The 19,706-nt window shown below is 39.1% G+C and overlaps 1 protein-coding gene across 2 annotated transcripts in view; it reads left to right on the top strand.

Moving 5' to 3' along the window:
• LOC139630527 (A-type voltage-gated potassium channel KCND3-like) overlaps positions 1-19,503 on the top strand; it is a 135,890-nt gene extending 116,387 nt beyond the window's left edge. For both annotated transcript variants that reach the window (XM_071494074.1, XM_071494073.1), the window contains exons 4-7: positions 7,794-7,895; positions 13,098-13,190; positions 13,832-14,091; positions 15,050-19,503. In XM_071494074.1, coding sequence (XP_071350175.1) covers positions 7,794-7,895; positions 13,098-13,190; positions 13,832-14,091; positions 15,050-15,287 — 693 coding nt within the window. In that variant the 3' untranslated portion in view covers positions 15,288-19,503. The remainder of the gene's footprint in view (positions 1-7,793; positions 7,896-13,097; positions 13,191-13,831; positions 14,092-15,049) is intronic.
• The last annotated feature ends 203 nt before the right edge of the window (positions 19,504-19,706 follow it).

Below are 19,706 nucleotides of genomic sequence, written 5' to 3'. Positions count from 1 at the left end.
GCGAGGTGCATTTCATAGCTATCAACTTGTCATTGTATTGGAGATGATATAATTTCCTCTTATTCAAATTAATTATTTTTTTAAGCATTTGAGGAACTGTTTTGACTGCCTCATTGGCTTAAAAACTGACAGTCAATGTTCAAACAGCTTTAAACTAACATGAAAAAGAAGCCTGCAAAGCCGAAATTTTTTAATCTATAATCTTACAATTGATTAAAGATAAAGGTCCAAAACAGTTACTAAACGGACTTCTATACTACAGCTGTTTTAATTTTAAATGTTAACATAGCTGAGAAGGATAAGACAGAACTTTATTCTTACCAAAGGAAGTTTCTGTGTCAAAGATACTCAGTATACGTTGTAAAATAGATAGAGAGAGAACGAAAACAAAGGGAGGTGCAAACTGGACATGAGAGTGGGACACATAAATTAAAGTGTTACATTGGTATACAGGTGCATAGGGAACCTGGCACTTAGCATTCAGGAGCTGTTCTGCTGCACTGGTCTGTGCAATTTTCTGTTCTTACCGTGTATTTATCCGGTAAATACCCACAACTACAAGAGGGTCACAGAGACGCACCTGTGACCTGATTTTTTATTCACCAATGCACAGAATTCTCCTACTATAGCCTGTTTTCCCCTATAGTAAGACTGTGAGAAGGAGAAGAAAAAGAGACAAACAAGGAGATCTGTTGTATAACCCCATTTACAAAAAAGTTGGGACGCTGTGTAAAATGTAAATAAAAACAGAATACGATGATTTGCAAATATTGTAAACCATTATATAATTGGAAATAGAACAAAGAAAACATATCAAATGCTGAATTTCTGAAATTTGATAGTTTTATGAAAAATATTTGCTCAATTTAAATTTGATGCCAGCAACATGTTTCATAAAAAGTTTGGACAGGGGCAACAAAAGACTGGAAAAGTTGTGTAATGCTAAAACTGTGTAATGTTCAATAGCCGGCATCCATGATGGTGTGGGGGTGTATTAGAGCCCATGGCTTGGGGAGCTTGCACATCTGGGAAGGCACCATTAATGCTACATGATATATATAGGTTTTAGGGTTTTAGAGCAACATGCTGCCATCCAGACAACGGCTTTTTCAGAGAAGGCCTTGCATATTTCAGCAAGACAATGCCAAACAACATTCGGCGCATATTACAACAGCCTGGCTCTGTAGTAGAGGTGTCCAGACGCTAAACTGGCCTTCCTGCAGTCCAGACCTGTCACCCACTGAAAACATTTGGTGCATCATGAAACGAAAATTACAACAAAGGAGACCCTGAAGTGCTGAGCAGTTGAAATCCTATATTAGGCCAGAATGCGACATTTCACTTTCAAAACTCCAGCAACTCCTCAGTACCCAAACATTTACAGAGTGTTGTTAAAAGAAGAGGTGATGCAACACAATGGTAAACATGATGTTTTGAAACGTGTTGAAATGTGTTGCTGGCATCAAATTCAAAGTGAACATATATTTTTCATAAAACAATAACATTTCAGAATTTCAACATTTGATATGTTGTTTTTGTTCTATTTTCAATTAAATATGGGTTTACATGATTTGCAAATCATCAAATTCTGTTTTTATTTACATTTTACACAGCGTCCCAATTTTTTTGCAAACGGGGTTGTATATTAACCCTGTTCATCCGATCCCCCTCTTTCTATTACTGCATTTCTCCTCGCCTTCCCTTCCTCTCCAGGTCTCATTCATCTTCATCCTTCTCTAACAGCAGGCAGCTCCAGGCTCCCATTACAATTATGTCATCATCTGGGGATTTGACTTTACAAAATGGTCCTCATGTACCCATCCTAGCTTCATAGTCAGAAAATAGAAAGTAGAGAATCTCAATTAGGTTTAATGATAGTCATTCCCCACCTCAGTATAGAGTTTCTCCTCCTCATGTTCAGTCACCCACAGAGGGTTAACTAGCCAGAGGAACAACCCCTGATACTAATGCGCCTAATTCCCTGACAAGGCAAAAAGAAAACTTCCCCAGAAGACGATGACAGGTTTCTTTTCTTCTTTTTTTTTTTTTTGTTCCTGCAAAAATCAGCAGCACTGCGTATTCACCATCAGCGTGTCGGTGAGTGTCGAGGCAGTAAATGGACTGAGGTCACGCTGGTAATGGGACAGCTAAGTCCAGTGGAGCCAGGAGGTGATAGCAGGTTGTTGAGAATGAAAAACAAACAAAAAAAAAAACGACCAGAGATGTGAGAGCAAAACAAGATGACAGGAGAGAAGGACAGAGAGAAGGAGGTCAGACAAAAGAGGAAAAAAGAGAAAGAGAAGAAAAAGGAGACGGTCACAGCGAGAAGAGGAAGAGAGGCTGATTGGGGTAGAGGAAAGAAAATAGAAAGAGGAAAAGGTCTCTATGTGAAGTAGTTTCAAGGCTCACTTGTCTTTGAGGTGAAAATTTCAGCCCTTTTTCCCTGGACTGCTGCACACTGGCTGTCTGACTGTCTGTCGGTGGTAATGTTGGAACATATAAGCTTGATTTGCTCGGTCAACCAAGATCACAGATGAGAAAGTAAAATAATGAGAATCGATCACCCTGGGCTTTACATGGAGCGTTGAGGAGGCTGATTAGGACTGTCTTTGAACAGAGTGTAACTTTAGTGACTGTGAAATATTTCATCATCACCCTTTAGGAGTAATTTATCTTTAGAGATGAGTTTGTGAATTGCATGAATACTAATTTATGTTTACATGTTTATGTATAATGTAATGTTTATACTAAAAAGTTGACCTTTTCCTGCTGCTATTTAGTATCAATTTGAAAGCTTTTTATGGCAAAAGTACTGAGCAGTATTTTACTGTTTCCATCAGAATTTCATACCTTGTCTAAGGCAGAATTAGTTATTTAGACCATACAGGGCATCAAATTTGCAACCAACACCCAGCAAAGCTGATTATAATAATAAAAAAACATATTAATATTCAGTATATTTGTATCAATTCCAGAGGTGAGGACTGGAGTCATAATTTTCTTTAATAGAGAATTGACATAATTGTATCAAGAGAATGACCTGGTGCTTGACTTGAACTTATTGATTTATACTTAAAGTGATACTTTGGGTTATTTGATGCAGGGTTGTGAGGGGTAGTCATAGTAAAGCATAGCATAGTCTTCCTGCAGTAGAGTCATATCAGCGCGCTGCCAGTGAGGAGAGGCAGCAAAGAGCACCGGCACACTAGCAGAGCAATGTGCTGCTGTGGACGGGGTCAGCAGAAAAATGTTTGATTTTTTTGGATGTTCAACAATCCAATATCCATTGTAATGTAGACTTAATTTAGAATATATTCAGCACTTTATCCTCCCGTCAAAACAAAGTGAAGTTTAGCTCTTTCTGATTCACTCAGCTGACATGCAGCCACAGTCGAAGACATGAATATGGTAGTTCAGCGGTTGAAAAAAAAAAAATGCAGTACCTAAGGAAAGTGCTGTTTGTCTTAAAATCAAACACACTTCTAGTGAAGACTGATTGATTCTCCTAACTTTAACCAGGTGTTGTGAGTGTCCAAACATAACCATAAAAGTGCTCTAGCAATTACAAACTGATATTGTATTTTAAGATCAGATATTTTTGCAGAAAATAAATACTTCATTAATTAACAATGTTTTCTCATGATGTAAACAGAAAGCTTAATCTATAATCTGAAGGAGTTTCCTACAAAACATATTTGCTGTTGAATTTTAGTTGTATCAAAACGTCATTTTTCAGGTTGCCATTGGAAGCGCACCACGGTGATTCACCTAGAACATATAAATAGTCCACAAGAATAAGACCGTTATCCCAACAGCTACTCTAAATGTTGACAGCTAGTATAGTGGCTATCTTAGTTAGCAGTAAGATGGTCCTAACATTAAAAATTCAACTAAATCACACATTCACAATGACAAAACAGCTGTAATAAAAGAGTACCTACAGATCATGTTACAAGGCCATGTGAGGAGTAAAGAGGCCTAATTAGCTCTGACAAAATGGTGGCTGTAACAATGTCAGTTAATCAGCATCTGTTGTAGCAAGAGATTCAACTGAAACCAGCTGCTGGTGACAGATTAGATGATAATCTACTTTTTTTTTTTTTAACAAATCCCACAAAAAGACCAAAAGCTTCAATGACTTCATCTTTCTGAAAAGTATGGCCTATAGCCAAAGCCTGATATATCTTATTCCTCTGTGGCTCCATTGTTATCCACAAACTTTGAAGTGCGCATCAGAGAGCCACACAGAGAACTGGGGGACACATTCCTTATTCTCATCCAACTAATTTGGTTCTCTGAACGCAGCCTGAGGATTGATTTGTTCATCCTAGATGAAGTTATCTTATGTTTGAATAAAGGAAAAGTGTTGAAACCATGATTAGTGTTACCACTGTTTCCTCCACACTTTTAAACTTTAGATATGACAAGTGAATGTGGTCGGACCACGGCATGATGGGTGAACTTTTACTATACAAGATTTTTTTAATGTGATAATCTCTAAGGTTTTGAACTAATTGACTTTATGTCTTCAAAGCAATTTACTGATCATAAAATGAATACAATTTGAAATAAAAAGAAACTGTGTATAACTTACTTACTTTTTATTCAATTTAATCGAATTAGTGCCAGACTGTAGAGTTAACAGATCAGGTTCATGGTCCCCTAATTACTCTGCCAGCTGAAGTAATAGATAATAATAAGCCTGCTGTGAAAATGAAAAATGAGTAAAATATTGTAAAAAGAAGCTTTAATTGCATGAACAGTTAAAACAAGTTAGTCATTTTCTGAGTTTTAGTGTTCAATTGAAGTTGAATGTTTGAATGTTTTTCAGATTGTGTTTTTTAGCTTTCAGTAAAGCATATTTTATCATGTATAAGTGCAGGTAATTCAATTGTCATCAATAGATCGTGACATCAATAGATCATACTGATTTCTCAACAATCTGCGTGTTCTTATCTAAAATCATAATAGTAATCTATTTTTTCACGATATAATTAAACAAGCATCCCGGTCACGAGCCTGCTCAGTGTGAATTAGCTGCACTTAGGGGCTTGATGTTGTGACAACAGCTCCAGATGAATTTTTAACCAATGTTGAAGATGCAGAAAATCCAGACTCATATTGTCAAACTGTCAACAGTTTGACTTGGATGACTTGGTTATGTAAACTCAAAGTATGGGGCGCTATTTAAATACTGAAGCACCAAATGCATATTGATCTATGGTTGGAGATAGTTCCCAATAAATTCAGTATTTACTCCTGTAATGATTTCTGACAATTGCACCACTCAGCTGTATTAGAAAACAATTAAACTTAGTTTTTTTCTGTTACCAAGGAGAAACAAGCTCTGTTCTAGTGTTATTGTACAATTAGAATTTTTATGTTTTGACCAACGCAAAAAGCATGGTTTGCAGTATGGTATCACCGTATAAAAATGGACACTGCAATGCACAGTTGCAAATTAAATATTTTTTCCTGCAGGACTAATATTTATCCTCCTGTTACACCTTTATCAGCCAGAGTCTTGATTTTAAACTACTGTGACTTAAAACCTGGCTCAGTACTTCAGACCGGCTCTGAACTTAATCAAATTTGACATGGTCACACCTCAAAACTTCAGAAACAGCCAAAATTTCATTAGTTCAGAATCGCATCAGAGTAGAGGCTTCCTAGACAAGAACTGAGCTCAATGGACCATCACAGAAGACAGGATGCTCATCAGAAGCTCTTGCACTTACAGAGGGATCAGAGTTAGTTATTCCTTCATATTTTTTTCCTCCTTATGTCGAGAAGAGCCTTTGATCAATAAGAAAAGCAGGCAGCACATGACGGCACTTTCACTTTCAAATTCATTCACTCTTTAACTAGAGCTTGAAAGAAAGAAGCAGATACACCCCCCCCCACCCCCCCCACCCCCCCCACCCACCCCCACCCCCCTCCTCTGTCTCTCCATTTTACACACTGCACACGTCCATACACAATCATTATTATTACATCTCAGTCTGCAGTATTCCTCACACATTCACAGGTATCTGCAGTCTGACGGACAATTTCTGAGGCATCCAAACTAATTCCATTACTTTTGATTCACGCCTGGGAAGCAGAGATTGCTCCGTCTGTCTACTGTTTCTCAAATGCATTTACGGGGTAGAGAAAGCTGCGGGACAAGGTTAAAGAAGTCTCTCACCTTACGCATCCAGGCGCACTCAAGGCAGCAGTGTTTGTTATGGACACATCCCGATATCCAGTTCATTTAAAGAAATTCCCAATACGATTTCGCTCTCATCTCCTGTTTGTCACTCTCTGTCTCTGTTCTGTTTTCATATTCATTGTTTAAAGGATTTTATCATTTGTCTGTTTGCTACACAGAGAGGAGGACGTGAGTGTAAAAAGTTGAACACCAGGTTCATTTTTTCACCAGTGCTTTTAAGAGTGGAATAAACAGATAGATGTTGGTAAACAGGCTTTGAAATGGGAATCATTTTACATCCAGCAGACAGGTGCATTGTCAGAAACTCCTCGGCCTCTCAGTGGCAGAAATGGCACCAATGCAATGAAGAACAATCCATTAGCCATTAGCTGTGTGTCTCATTCACTGACAGACTACATCAGCAGGTGGCCTTGGCTTCATATTGCATTTGTAATTTTTCCAGGTTTCAGCATAGTTCTTGTTCTTTTTTTAATTTTTTTTTTGGATGATTAATAGTGAATGTTTATGGTTGAGTTTGAATCTTCAGCAGTATCCCTGATCCCAAGGATCAGTTTGAAGTGTTTTAGACTGAGGGGTCCTGCAACTCGTTTCAAAAATTGCAGTTTCAAAGAGATATTCGTCATTATTTATTTGGATCCTCATTAGTTTGAGTTTGCTAGTCTTCCTGGGGTCCACATAAAATTCTGATTAAAAACCAGCAGCAGTTTAAAATAACACCGTATCAATGGAACATGGAAGATGGTCAAAAAGAGAAATTACTGACGAAAAGTCGAAAAGTATTTTCATCATCAATTAGTCTGACACCGTTTTCTTGATCCATTAGTTGTTTTGTTTGTGTGTTTGTGTGTGTGTGTGTATACACTCCAAGATGTACAGTTAAAGAAAAATCCAAACACAAGAAAAATTATTGTATTTTTGCTTACATGCAGATCAAACAGATAAATTTTCTGCCAAATGACTAATGGATTAATCGACTAATCAGCTTTATCCTCATACTCGTGTACGTTGGATCTCAGCCTGTTCCTCATAGATTGAGCTAGGCTCCTTACTTCCAGTTACGCAATATCTATGACATACACCCTATGATATTTTAGATATTTTAGTCAATGACATGTATCTGATTTGTGGCAACTGTTTGGGGAAGGTCCTTTCTTGTTTCAGCACGACAGTACCTGTGAGCCAGATCCATGAAGAAATTATTTACAGGCCCTATCGCACAACATTACCACTGCTCTTATGAATGAATAGAAGCGAATGCAGCCTGCAGCCAGGTTACAAAATCTTGTGGAGAGACTTCCCAGAAGAGTGGAGGCGGTTATAGCAGCACATTAATGCCCATGGTCTTGGAATTAAATATTCAAAAATGACATATGGATGTACTGTATGGTGTCCAGGTATTTTTTTTAGTGTAGAAATCTTAGATTGTCAGGGTAAAAGCAGTACAGTAGTAGCTGTGAGGATTACTACAGAGTTTGGGTGATGAGTTGGCAGATTCTCACCACTGAATAAAGCATTAGTCATCTTCCGTGACCTCCCGCCCACCCTGTCTGATGCTGTGACCTCTTCTTCTTCCCACGCCCAGAAAGCCAGACTGGCCAGGATAAGAATAGCCAAGTCCGGCAGCGCCAACGCTTTCCTCCAGAGCAAACGTAATGGACTGCTCAACGAACTGCTGGAGCTGAAGGTGAGAAAGACCTCTGACCCTCTGAACACACAGAACCACCAACAGCAGAGTGACGAGCTCATTACTGGGAAGTAACTTCAAATTTGGTCATTAAAAATGACATGAAATATCAGCAGATTGTAATTCAGATTAATCAGATTGTTCCTTGTTCAAACACCCATCTACTAATTATTTCAGTTCAGTGCAACCCAATAGCTTGGAAGCAGCAACTCCACATCTGCAGTACACACACACACACACACAATTACCTACACACACACAAGATGACAAACAATTACTGTCATAATTAACCAAAGGACAATTTAAAAGTCATTTAGAGGCTATAAAAGAGCAGCAGAAGTTGGAGTCATTACATTCTTGTTATACAGAGCAGGGGTGATAGCAGAGGAGTCACGCCAATAATCCTCTATACGAGTGTTATCAGCGTAATCACACAAAGTACTTTACCTAGCTCTCTTCAGTCCTAGACGTGATTTAATCCATGTCTGTAAAAGTGGCAAGCTCAGACAACAGAGGCTGTTTTTATTTTACTTGCTTGCTCAGTAGTTTGTGGCGATAATTAGGCTGTTAGTGCATTAAAAGAGGCTGCAGCAAACTTCAAAACTGCACCAGTGAACCATGAGGCAGTGGAGGACACTATATTCTCACAGACTCCTGTTCCTACACAACAACACATTTCTATCTTACCTCTTCTTTATAATTGTAAACAACCTTGTTATTCTGTTGTGTTCACAGCTTATACCCACAATAATTTAATACATTTTTCGGCTGATTGTGGGCAACAGAAACAAGCTGTAAACACAACAAAGACATTATAAAGCTGGTATGGTGAACTTGTTAGCAAACATTTGCCTACTTTCATGTCCAGTATAGACACAGAGCAACATTACCATTTAGTGAAGGTCATGTTTCTGACCACTATTCACTCTTCTTTACCTACTGTGCATCAGCTAGTCACTAACAGCTATTGTACACATATTAGAGTAACTTCAAAGAAAGTGTTCATTTCATTTTGAGGAATACACTTATTGGCTTTCTTGCCAAGAATTAGACGAGATTGAGTAGTATAGCACCAAAGCCAGGCAGTTAGCTTAGCTTAGCATAAAGACTGTAAACAGTGGGGAAACAGCAGGGCTCTGTCCAGACTTCAAAGATATAGCTACCTGCACCTCTAAAGCTTACTAATGAACATGCTGTATCTCATTTGTTTAATTCATATACAAACACAAATGTAAATAAAAAGCAACACGTAGTGATTTTTCAGGGAGTTTCTCCCAAAAAAAATGCAGTACATACCTTCCTGTAAAACTACAACTTGTGTTTTGTTTTGTTTTTTTTTTAGATTTCTGTTACACATTAAATAAATGAGATACTACATGTTACTTTGTAAACTTTAGAGACTACTTTTCGTGCAGTTTAACCTTCCCCCCTGCTTTCAGTTTGTATACCAGGATAAGTTAATTAGCTCCTGGCTCTCGCTCCATACTTAGCGCACAGACATCTGAGGAGTATCAATCTTCTCATCTAACTCGGCAAGAGGGCCCATTTAAGTTAAGTCCATTTCAAAAATGCCCAGCTATTCCTTTAAATGACAGTAGTGGACATCAACCATCCACCACTATGTTCTACTTCAATTTTTACTCATTCCCTTTTTATTTTTTTAACTTGTCACCACCATGGAAAAATGTGTTTGGTAATGCATGAGCAAATTGCCTATATCCTTCCCATCCAGTCCATCACTCTTGCTTTCAGTCACACACTCCCCTCCTTGCAGATGGTTACTAAAATCCATTTGGATCTAATCGAGTCCAGTCTGAAAGCTCATGGGTGTCTGGAAGTGGTTAGAATTATCATATAAATGCCATCTGTGAGTGCTGAGCGACCCCCATCCCTCTGCGTGTCTGTGATGAGGCTGCCAGCGTCCTGGCGCATCAAATTATGATGGTGTCATTGCTGTCTGTCAGTCAGCAGCGCTGCGTGGGTCTGGTGTGGGAGTGAGTGGGGATATATATGACAAAATGACTGGTTCTCTCATAACCTATAGTTAGATTAGAAGTTCATTGCTGGTCTTTTCCAGTTTTCCCTGAAGCCTTTTTTTTTTTTTTCCTGATGGCTATTTATTTGTTATCCAGGTAGCAGGCTCATTATCATAGAAGGTGATTTGTGGATAATCCTGTTAAGTTTTATGATAACATTGTATAAAAACTCAGCACAGATTTATCCCTTTGGATGCTCTTTACTTAATTTTCACTTTTCACTTAAGAGTGACAGGAATCCTTCATTTTCCCTGACATCACAGATTTTCCTCCAGTGATTCAAACAGGTCTGGTGGTGTGCTGACTGACAACAGATAACTGAACCAATCAGATCTTTGTAGTGAATGAGCAAGGGGGGGGTCCCCAATTACATCGCGTTCCTGTGCCAATAGCACAAAAGTGTCACCAGATGTAGATGAGATCGATGCAGCTATAGGAATGATCAATGGGCAATATCTGTTATGTAGTGGTACATTTCCTGGAAAATCCATTGAGAAACTGTTATATAGTCAGATGGATTAAGTATTTTTGAATTATACTCCAAATTAAATGATTGACAAAAAAAGTTCTTTATCACATTTAACCAATTTAACCATAAGGTGCCCAGAGATACAGGGATTCCTACTGTACAACAAACTTTCTGACAGTTGATGAATTTGTATCATCTCATTGCATATATCGTCATATCACAGATTCCTAATGGGATGTTATATGTCAACTTAGAGAAATAATAACTTAATTTGTACGAATGAAGTGAGTGAATGAAATGACAATTCGGTCTGATTATCAAGCTAACGTTTTTCGTAACAGCAGCATGTTTTCAGAACATCACAAATAGGGTTGGACAATATGATGATCAAAGTTGGGCACATTACTAGAAAACTGTAATTAATTACTCATTACATATTACTTGATTAAAAAGTAAAAAAGTTACTTATTAATAAGCAGCAAATGTACATTACCTTCCTTACTCAACTCAAGTGCCTTTAAACAGCTCCAAAGCAACACGTCGCATGTTTTGTGTTTAACATGTAGACAAAGAAAAGGAGACATTGTGGTTTAACAGGCAGCGTTACCATTTGGAGGGATTTAGTGACCATCCAGCAGCGAGCTTATCCGCCTCAATGACTGCACACAGCTCTCCAGAAATCCCATCCTCACAGAAAAGTGAGCCAAGCTAGCACGTCCTGGACCAATCTGTCCATTAAATGCAGACTAAACTGATATTAACCCTTTCATCAAACTCCAGGTAAAACAAGCAGACTCCCAAATGTCTAACTAATGGAGTGCTACTGGGGTTAGTAAGTGTGTATTCCCTTACACTACTCATTATTGGAAAATGCTATCCCGTTACTGTAATGCGGCACTGCCCAGCACTGATGATCATGATGATGTCATGAGACAACAGAAATTTGTCAATCCCCAGAGTTGTTTTTTTTTTTTTTTTCCATATTGAATATACTAAGGCACCTATCTCACTGTGGGTAATTCTGCAAATGAATGAGCAGGACTGATTTTTATGTCAGTATGGGATTTTAAAGTGCACATTCACAATTACAACATCTATCTTATAAACAGCACTGATCCAAGACTGAATACTACAAATCACTGTGTCCTGGAAGTCACATTTCATTCAAGTCTGCCCATAGAATTTGTTTTTAAAGCTGTGCAGAAGCAAATGTGTCAGGGCACTAGAAAGTACCAAGAAACATGATTTATGACAATTTTCTAAAAAATCTTTAAAAAAAAATATGGTGGTGTGGCTTGGCATGGACAAGGTCATGCAGGAACATGATACAGTCCTGGATACAGGCTGTTTGATGAAGTCCTTTATTTTTCAGGTGTTTAATTCCCTGAGTGAGTCAAAAAGAGAATAACCCTTTCGTTTATTTTGTCTATACTGTAAACCTTTTAAATTTTTTGATCACAACTTATATCTAGTTATAATGGTGGTATAAAATTACATAAAGATTTGATCCATACTGCCTATAATGAAGCACAACATCAGAACAGAGTTATCCCCCATCAGTGATTGAGTAACCTGACTCATTTCTTATCGAGATATTAAGGTAAGGGAAACTTCCTCAGTGGCCTCATCTTTAAAATTCGGGTTAACACAATCAGTGTCACATCACAGATAGGCTGCATCAAATCGTCCTCCGTCTTATACGATAAGAACTTTAAGCCTTGGCATATGCCTCAGTCTCTATATCTCTGTGGCTCAATGGCTATACAATATCTTTGACAGTGCCTCTGCCAGAGTGTAAATCCACACATTGAGACATCATCAGAGGACGTTCTGTTCTCGTGCTCACATCGCTGTATTGTTCATGTGTCTGGAATCTGAATGAGGAGTCCTTGGGCTGGATCGCCTCCTACCCAAATCCTTTGTGTAACAGTGTGCACTGCGGGGAGAGAATTAATTTGTTTTCAGTTTTCATGTTATTTGGCAATTGTGATTACTTTGAGACGAAGCTACATTGGAGCCTGAGCTTTGAAACTAAGTCCCGTTTGGAGAAGTACCAAAAAATGGTTCTATTAAGTTTCTGTTTTTCTCAACTCTGCTGTTTTTCCTCTTTCTGAAGCTTCATACATCAACAACTGTTCAGCTGCCTGAAGGATCAAATAACACTCAGTGGTACTTACTTAAATAATCAAGGAAGAGCTGGCAACAGCACAGTTTTAGGATTTATAAGTCATTAGTTAAAATAAACTGTAAGAGGAAGTTGTTTTGCAGCATGCTTACCAAACCATAGGCAATAACAGTACTAATGACAAAAAAAGAAGCACCATAGAGAAAATAAATGACAAACAAACCACTTGCCAAGCCAGACCCACAGCTGAAGATCAATTCACACCAAGCAGAAATGTGGTCTGTTATGTAACTAATTGGCCAGTAAATTATTTGACAGCCTACAGCAGGAGTTGTTGGATACCTGGTCATAATGGAAATGAGAGTGAAATCAACAAGCACCAAGCACCAAGCAAGATAATTCAGGAGAAAATGAGGTACATGAAGCGAAACGAAAGCATCACATCACTGACTTTTGATTAGTGATGACAAAGTTCGTTCGCAGATGCTTCAGTCAACACAAGACAATTTGTCAACACAATTACTGTTCGTGTGTGTGTGTGTGTGTGTGTGTGTGTGTGTGTGTTTACTCAGGGTACTGAGGAGGATGAGCAGAAGCTGACTAAGTCCACTTCTCTGTTAGAGAGCCAACACCACCACCTACTGCACTGTCTGGAGAAAACCACTGTGAGAGCACTTTTCTCCCTTTCAAACACTTTTATCTAATATTCCCACTACCTAGTGTATATCTGAGTGTATATGTAAATTAACACATAAATTTATCATATAAGCCAGTGAGTTAGGTTTAAAAGATGTATTCACTGTCATTAAAAGGGATTGTACCAGGATAATAACATTTTATTCCCTCCAAACTTTCAAAGTTGCCTTGTCACAAGCTTCCACTTGACTGTTTTAGCCTTTAGCTCCCAAAACCTCCAACGCACATCTAAAAACAGTCCCCAGGGAGTTTTAAGACACCCAAAGGTGTCGATCACTGTGACAGGATATTTTCCCTCCTGTCGAATCTGCGCTTCAAAATCAGTTGGCAAATTGATTCACAATGTTTACATGACAGTTTGACACTTCTTACTAGATAATGGATGTAAACAGAGGTTAATCCCTCGCCTGCACAGGGATTTGGGTTTCTCAGTAAAGTCAGTATACTAAATTGGCTACGTGTATGAGTTTGTAAATGATAGTTTTACACATAGTTTTTTTAATATATAATCACTATTAATTGCTTGACTTTGGTGCAGTCTATTTATTTGTAACATCTAACACACCCTCCCTGTTTTTCCTTCATCCATCAACCTGTTCCTTCTCTCCAGGCTCATGAGTTTGTGGACGAGCAGCTGTATGAGCAGAACTGTTTAGAAACAGCGCTGCAGACCTACCCCTCACGCAGCCCCTCCATATCCAGCCATGACAGCCCTGTGGGTACCTGCTGTGGCCACAGGGTAAAGAGGAACACTCCTCTGCCCAATGCCAGCACACCCACTGCCCATCCCCTCCCAACGCACCAGGGACCCCTGCAGGAGCTCAGCGCCATCCACATACAGTGTGGTGACCCTCCATCACACACCACCAGGTGAATCTCGACAGCGGAAACACACATTGGCATGCCAGCAGCATCGAACCGGAGACAGAGGCTGAATAATGCCAACTTTGCCTCGGGAAAAACTGAGCTGCCCACAATATTTCCACTTAAAGGATCAGTTCACCCATATTACAGACATACTTTCTCACTTGCTCTGAGTGGTGTAAGGCCATACCAAAAGTTTTTGGGATTTTCTTCACCAAGGTTGTTAGATACTCTATCCTGCGCTGTTACATTTGAAAACTTACTAGTAGTCGTGCATCTTTTTCAGAAACAACACACCAACTCCAACAAACCTCTGGAAGTGGCAACTATGTTGAGTTTATTCAGTGAACAGGCCACATCTATTGATCTACCCTGCACTGCACAAGGAAAGGATGAATGAAATTCAAACAAAATACCTAGATCCCTGCATGAGACACATGTCAGCAGACCCCCTCTTGTGAACTGCATGGAAATTCTCCTACAAATGACAGTGTAACCGGGATATGGTTTCTTTGAAGTTAATTCGCTGTTTCTCACAGCTTTGAGCATCACAAGCAAAATCCCATTCAGTTCCTTTATCAGCAAATAAAAATGAAAGTGTTCAGTGGTAGATACAAGTTCAGATGGAGTAAGAAAAATGTCTCTAGTTATTTGGATGAACTGACACAGGTTTAAAAAAACTGTGTAATATACAGTGTACACACTAGAGGGGACTATGGGAACATTGTACAATATGATCTGTTTATATTTTGACATAATCTCTCTCAATTTCCAAATTAAATTAGATTAAGAAGCTCGATGACATTTTGCATGAACTTGCACAAATACAGAAAAGTTAATAGTTATCTAATAAAAATATAGTAAATATGGTGATTAACAATATTCGTTAATGAGAAGTTAATTGTGGACTATAGCAAACAGTAATAGTCACTCTCACTCTCTCTCTTTCCCTCCCCTTCTCTAGTCGGTCAAACCTCAACCTGAAAACCGATGACAGCGGCAGGATCAACTGCAAAGGTGGCAAAATCACCACAGCAATCATCAGCCTCCCAACGCCCCCCGCTCTGACCCCTGACGGCGACGGCCTCCACGGGCCACCGCAGAGGAGGCCGCCCCCACCACCGGGTCTCCCTGCTCCTCCGAGCATCCAGACCACAACAAGCTCACCTTGCACCAACATCGTCAAAGTCTCAGCTCTGTGACTCTCTGGGTGATGGTTGTAACTCAGCACAGCAGGAGGAGAGTAGAGAGGAAGAAAAGGAGGAGGAGGAAGAGGAAGAAGCAGATTTCACAACAACGATGGGCCGACACGTCCAGTCTCACAGGGTCAACAGGAAGAGCGCTGTACTCCAGAGGAGTCACCAGTCGAGGTTTGAGAGAAGACAGATGACGTGGAGACATTATGAGGTAGAGGATTGTAGATATGTGAACGGAGAATCACGCACTCGTCTTGTCGTGTATGTACAGTAGATACGGACAGAATCGCTGCATTTCTATTAGTTTCTAACAGCAGTACAGATGTTTCACAGAAAGTACTGTGAAAAGATTGAAAGACATTGTGCAATTAGCATATTCATACATCAGCAGACGCTGTCAACATACCACAAATTCACAGTAAATTTAAAGTGAATTCATGGGGAAATAGTGAAAGGGGTATTTTGTTGACTTTAAATGTGCTTGAAGAAAGACGAAGACGAGTGTTGACTGTGTTTACTTGAATTTGATTGGTCTTGTTTGTGTCATGTGTTGTTTGTCTTAAGTATTTTGAGGAAAAAACAGGAATCGAAAACAGTTTTAGTTTTCTTCACAGCATCATTTGAAAAGTCACAGCATCGGATGCTAATATCACGTCGCTGAAATGTGAGTTTGATGTGTCAGACTGAAAAGAGTTGGGTTTTTTTCTTTGTTTTTGTATAAAAATTGTCTCTGTTCATCACGTCAAAGACTCAAAACCAAACTGTGCTGTTTAGTTCCTTCATGTTTAAACTTCTGATTGTAGATTGGCGGCAGGGAGTGAGGCTGGTCTGACATTGTCTTTATTACTTTATAGGTTTTAATAATGAGGTGAAACAAGACAGTGGTTCTCAACCTGATGGTCAAAACCTAACCAGAAATGACCAAAAAATAACTTTTAAGTCAAGGTTTGATATTTTCATTAAAGGACAAGGCTAGGATTATTCTCCATTTTTCCTGCTGTCAGCAAATCACATGAAAAGACCGGCAGTCTCACACAAGCACATTCATTCCTACTCCAATAAATCATAAAACTTTGTGATTGCTTCACAAATTCATAGTTTACTTTTTTCCTTCCATAATTTCCAGAAACAAGCTGGGTACTGTAGTTTTTAACAAACATCTCAAACAAGAGTAAGTAGTGTAATTTATTAAGGACCATTTTCAGCTGTGGATTAATAGAAAAACAGTGCTAATGTTTATCAAAGTGAAGGAACATGTCACAGTGCAATGGTGTAGCTCGATTATGCAGTAATTCCATTACTGTAACATTGTCAGACTCACAAAAGCACAGTCTAATAAAGTGTCAAAATGGATTCAGCAGAAACAGAGATGCCATATTTAATGGATCTCTATGGCACAGAGGAATCAGCGATATCAGGCTGTGGCTACACAGACTTGTTACTGAGCAGGATCATTAGTGGGATCATTGGTTCGTAGGATTTGTTGACAATAGGGAAAAATACCAATCGCCTTATCCTTTAAAGAAATGCAATACTTACAGTATTTTTACTATATGAGTTTATAATCACATTTAGACGAGTGCAATTGGTGCTTTCTGTTCTGTTGTAAAATAAAAAACTGCAACTCTTAATGCTTCCTCCACTTGCCAAGTATTGGAGGCTGAGAAAGACAATGAAATATAAAAGCGACAATGTGTGTATTCCTCTTGAACGTGAGTAGGCATTTGAGACACTGAATGCCAGAAAGGTTGAGCACCACTGTGATATCAAACAACCACCTGGAGTGTCACAGGAACAGGCCAATTCATGTCCACTTCACCTTTTTCAGACTAAAACTGAAACTAAAGACCTAAATCGAAACCTGGTCATTTGCAGAGGTTTAAAGTGGAGGGAAAATGGTTAAATGTGCACTGTCCTGGCTGGAAAATCTTTTCTCTTTCCTGCCTTTTTACCCTTTTACAAGACAACACAGTGCTGTCTGAGCTGTTTCTGCTATTTCCTTTGGTGCACTAGACTCTGTACCATATTGTGTCTCAGTTATCAGTTAAACTGATTATCACTGAGAAGACTGGAACGATTATATCACCACTGACTACAGTGGGTGTATGAGGTGTGTTGGGCAGAAATTAACAAAATACTAATATTAAATAATTAATTAAAGTTGTCCTCTGGGCTACACCCTATTCATCCAATTCATTCTCAAAATATACTATCAATTTGGAACTTTAGTTAATTAATATCTACAACTTAAATTTCTCTGTCATTAGTTAGCAAAGGTGAAGGATTAGGAGTTCTGGAGTTGAGGTCTGCAACGTTCCCTCTTGTACAACATTAAGTGAAGCGACAGGGATACTGAATGGCATTTATTTAAGATCACAAAGGTAAAACACAATATCAAATCTAATGAATTTTTACTGTGTGTGTGGGGGACAGGGGGTGAACAGAGAGAAACCAAATGGCTGATCTAAAATGGTCACTGAGACCACATGGTCCAAACAAGGGAGATGACAAACAAGATGGCCGTAAACAAAGGAAACTACGACACTAGGTTAGGCCTGGTCCATGGAGAAAGAGAGCCTTCCCGCTGTGTTGCTTTGTAAAGTCCAGTGAGCTGCAGGCCTGTCAGGCTTCTGTGTCTCTGAGGAAGTCACTGGTTTCCCCTTTGCTCTCCTTGCTGAAGTAGCCAGATGTTAACTCTACTTTGTGGCTCCTGTTGCTTGTAAAATCAGCTTGCAGACTTAGTGCCGTAGTTGCTGGCACTAAATTGAACTTGATCACTCCCGATTAATCTCAGGCAGGCACCCGGGTCATGCCGTCGAGAAAAAGTGCGGAACAGCAGTCTGCTGCGAGCAGGCCGGCAGAGAGGAGGTTCTAACCTGGTGCTGAGAGCTTGTGCTCCCACAGCTGGGTCAAAGAACCAGAGAGAGGGAACAAAGCACAGCCGGGTTTTGTTGGCGCCTTAGGTTAGGTGTGAAAGGTGAAGGGTCCTGGGGGACTGAGTCAAAACCCTGAATGTGTACACAAGCGCAAGTGTGCTAAAAATAAGATTGTCAAATAATTTTGACAAAACAATCCCCACTCAAGGTCCACTTACTTTTCCAGATCTTTCAACCACGTTAACATCACTTTTGCTTCACATTTGCAAGTTGTAAGTCAGTGCTGATAAAATGTGCTATAGATTTAACAACAGCAGCAACTGAGCTTCAGCAGATGCATCTCCATGATAACTGAGCAATTTCCAGATGTGATGAAAACCTTCTGATACAGCTGAAGAGAAAGCTAGTGGGTGACCCACGAGTTGGAATCATTTTGTCAAAATTTCCTAGGTCAATGAGAAATTGATGCTCAAGAGCAAGAAACTCTATAATAAAAATCTCCTTCGGTTAGTGTCAGCGATGTCCACGCGATGGCAGCAAAGATTAACCGAACTGAACCCTGGTCTGGTTTAAGGCCTCACTCCTGTGTGCAGATATTATTTATATACCTACCTGCTACTCATTTGATGTTGATAGAAGCCTGGTGTTTGGGCTAGACTGTGACTACTTTGCCAAGTGTGCTATGGTTATCTGTATCAAATAAACAATGTGTTTATTTGTCCTTTGGTTTTTGTTTGTTTTGCTAAAGTGAAAGCTACCTTCATGTGTTCTTCGACCATGACAGTGAAGTTGTTTTTGGCTGTATTGGTATACTTTGTGTTGCATTTCTGTATTTTGTCATGTTTTAAAACCGAGGTGAAAGCTTTGTGCCGAATCGGTCACTTCTCCATCCTCTGAGTACTTTCTATGCTGCTATATAAAAAATTACAAACCTTTTAGATAATTTTTCTTCTCACTGTTATTGCTAAAAATAGTGAGCGTCTGCTCAGTCGTGGTGTTCATAACTTGGATCTTGGTTACCACTGAAACAGTATCTACACAGTAGGGCTTTGTGCAGTATCATAGATCACCATCAAGCTTCAACAGTTTTTTAGAGAAAGCACTTCTCTCACACCAGTATGATTACTGTACCATGATTACTGGTCATTATATGATGGACTTGAATTCAAAAGGCATTGTGGGGGTCACTTTTTTAAAAGTCTTGGCATTGCTGTTTGTGTTGTTTCTTATCTTTTTATCGTTTTGAACTGAGCTTTTCTGTCTGTTTGCTGTGTATACAGTATTCTGTCGGTTTGTTTGTTACGACTATGAAATGTCAGATGAAAATTAAAACCTGCCACAGAAAATCAAGCGTCGTTTTTCTTCTCGCTCCTGACACCAACATCAAAATAGTTGATGGTAAATTTATATTTCTAGCCTCAGAAAGTGGTTTTAAAATATACACAGATTTAAAATTAAAGGTATTTTAAGAGAACACTGTCAGATACAAATACACACAGAGCAAATGAAATTATTTCATAAGGGTACCCCAGTGGTTTTGTACTGCTCT

Source organism: Trachinotus anak, unplaced genomic scaffold (assembly GCF_046630095.1).
Source record: "Trachinotus anak isolate AG129_WGS33_773 ecotype Australia unplaced genomic scaffold, CSIRO_AGI_Tana_v1 ptg000013l, whole genome shotgun sequence".
NCBI lineage: Eukaryota > Metazoa > Chordata > Actinopteri > Carangiformes > Carangidae > Trachinotus > Trachinotus anak.
The sequence above is the reverse complement of the archived record's forward strand: the minus strand, read 5'-3'. Positions and strand labels throughout refer to the sequence as shown.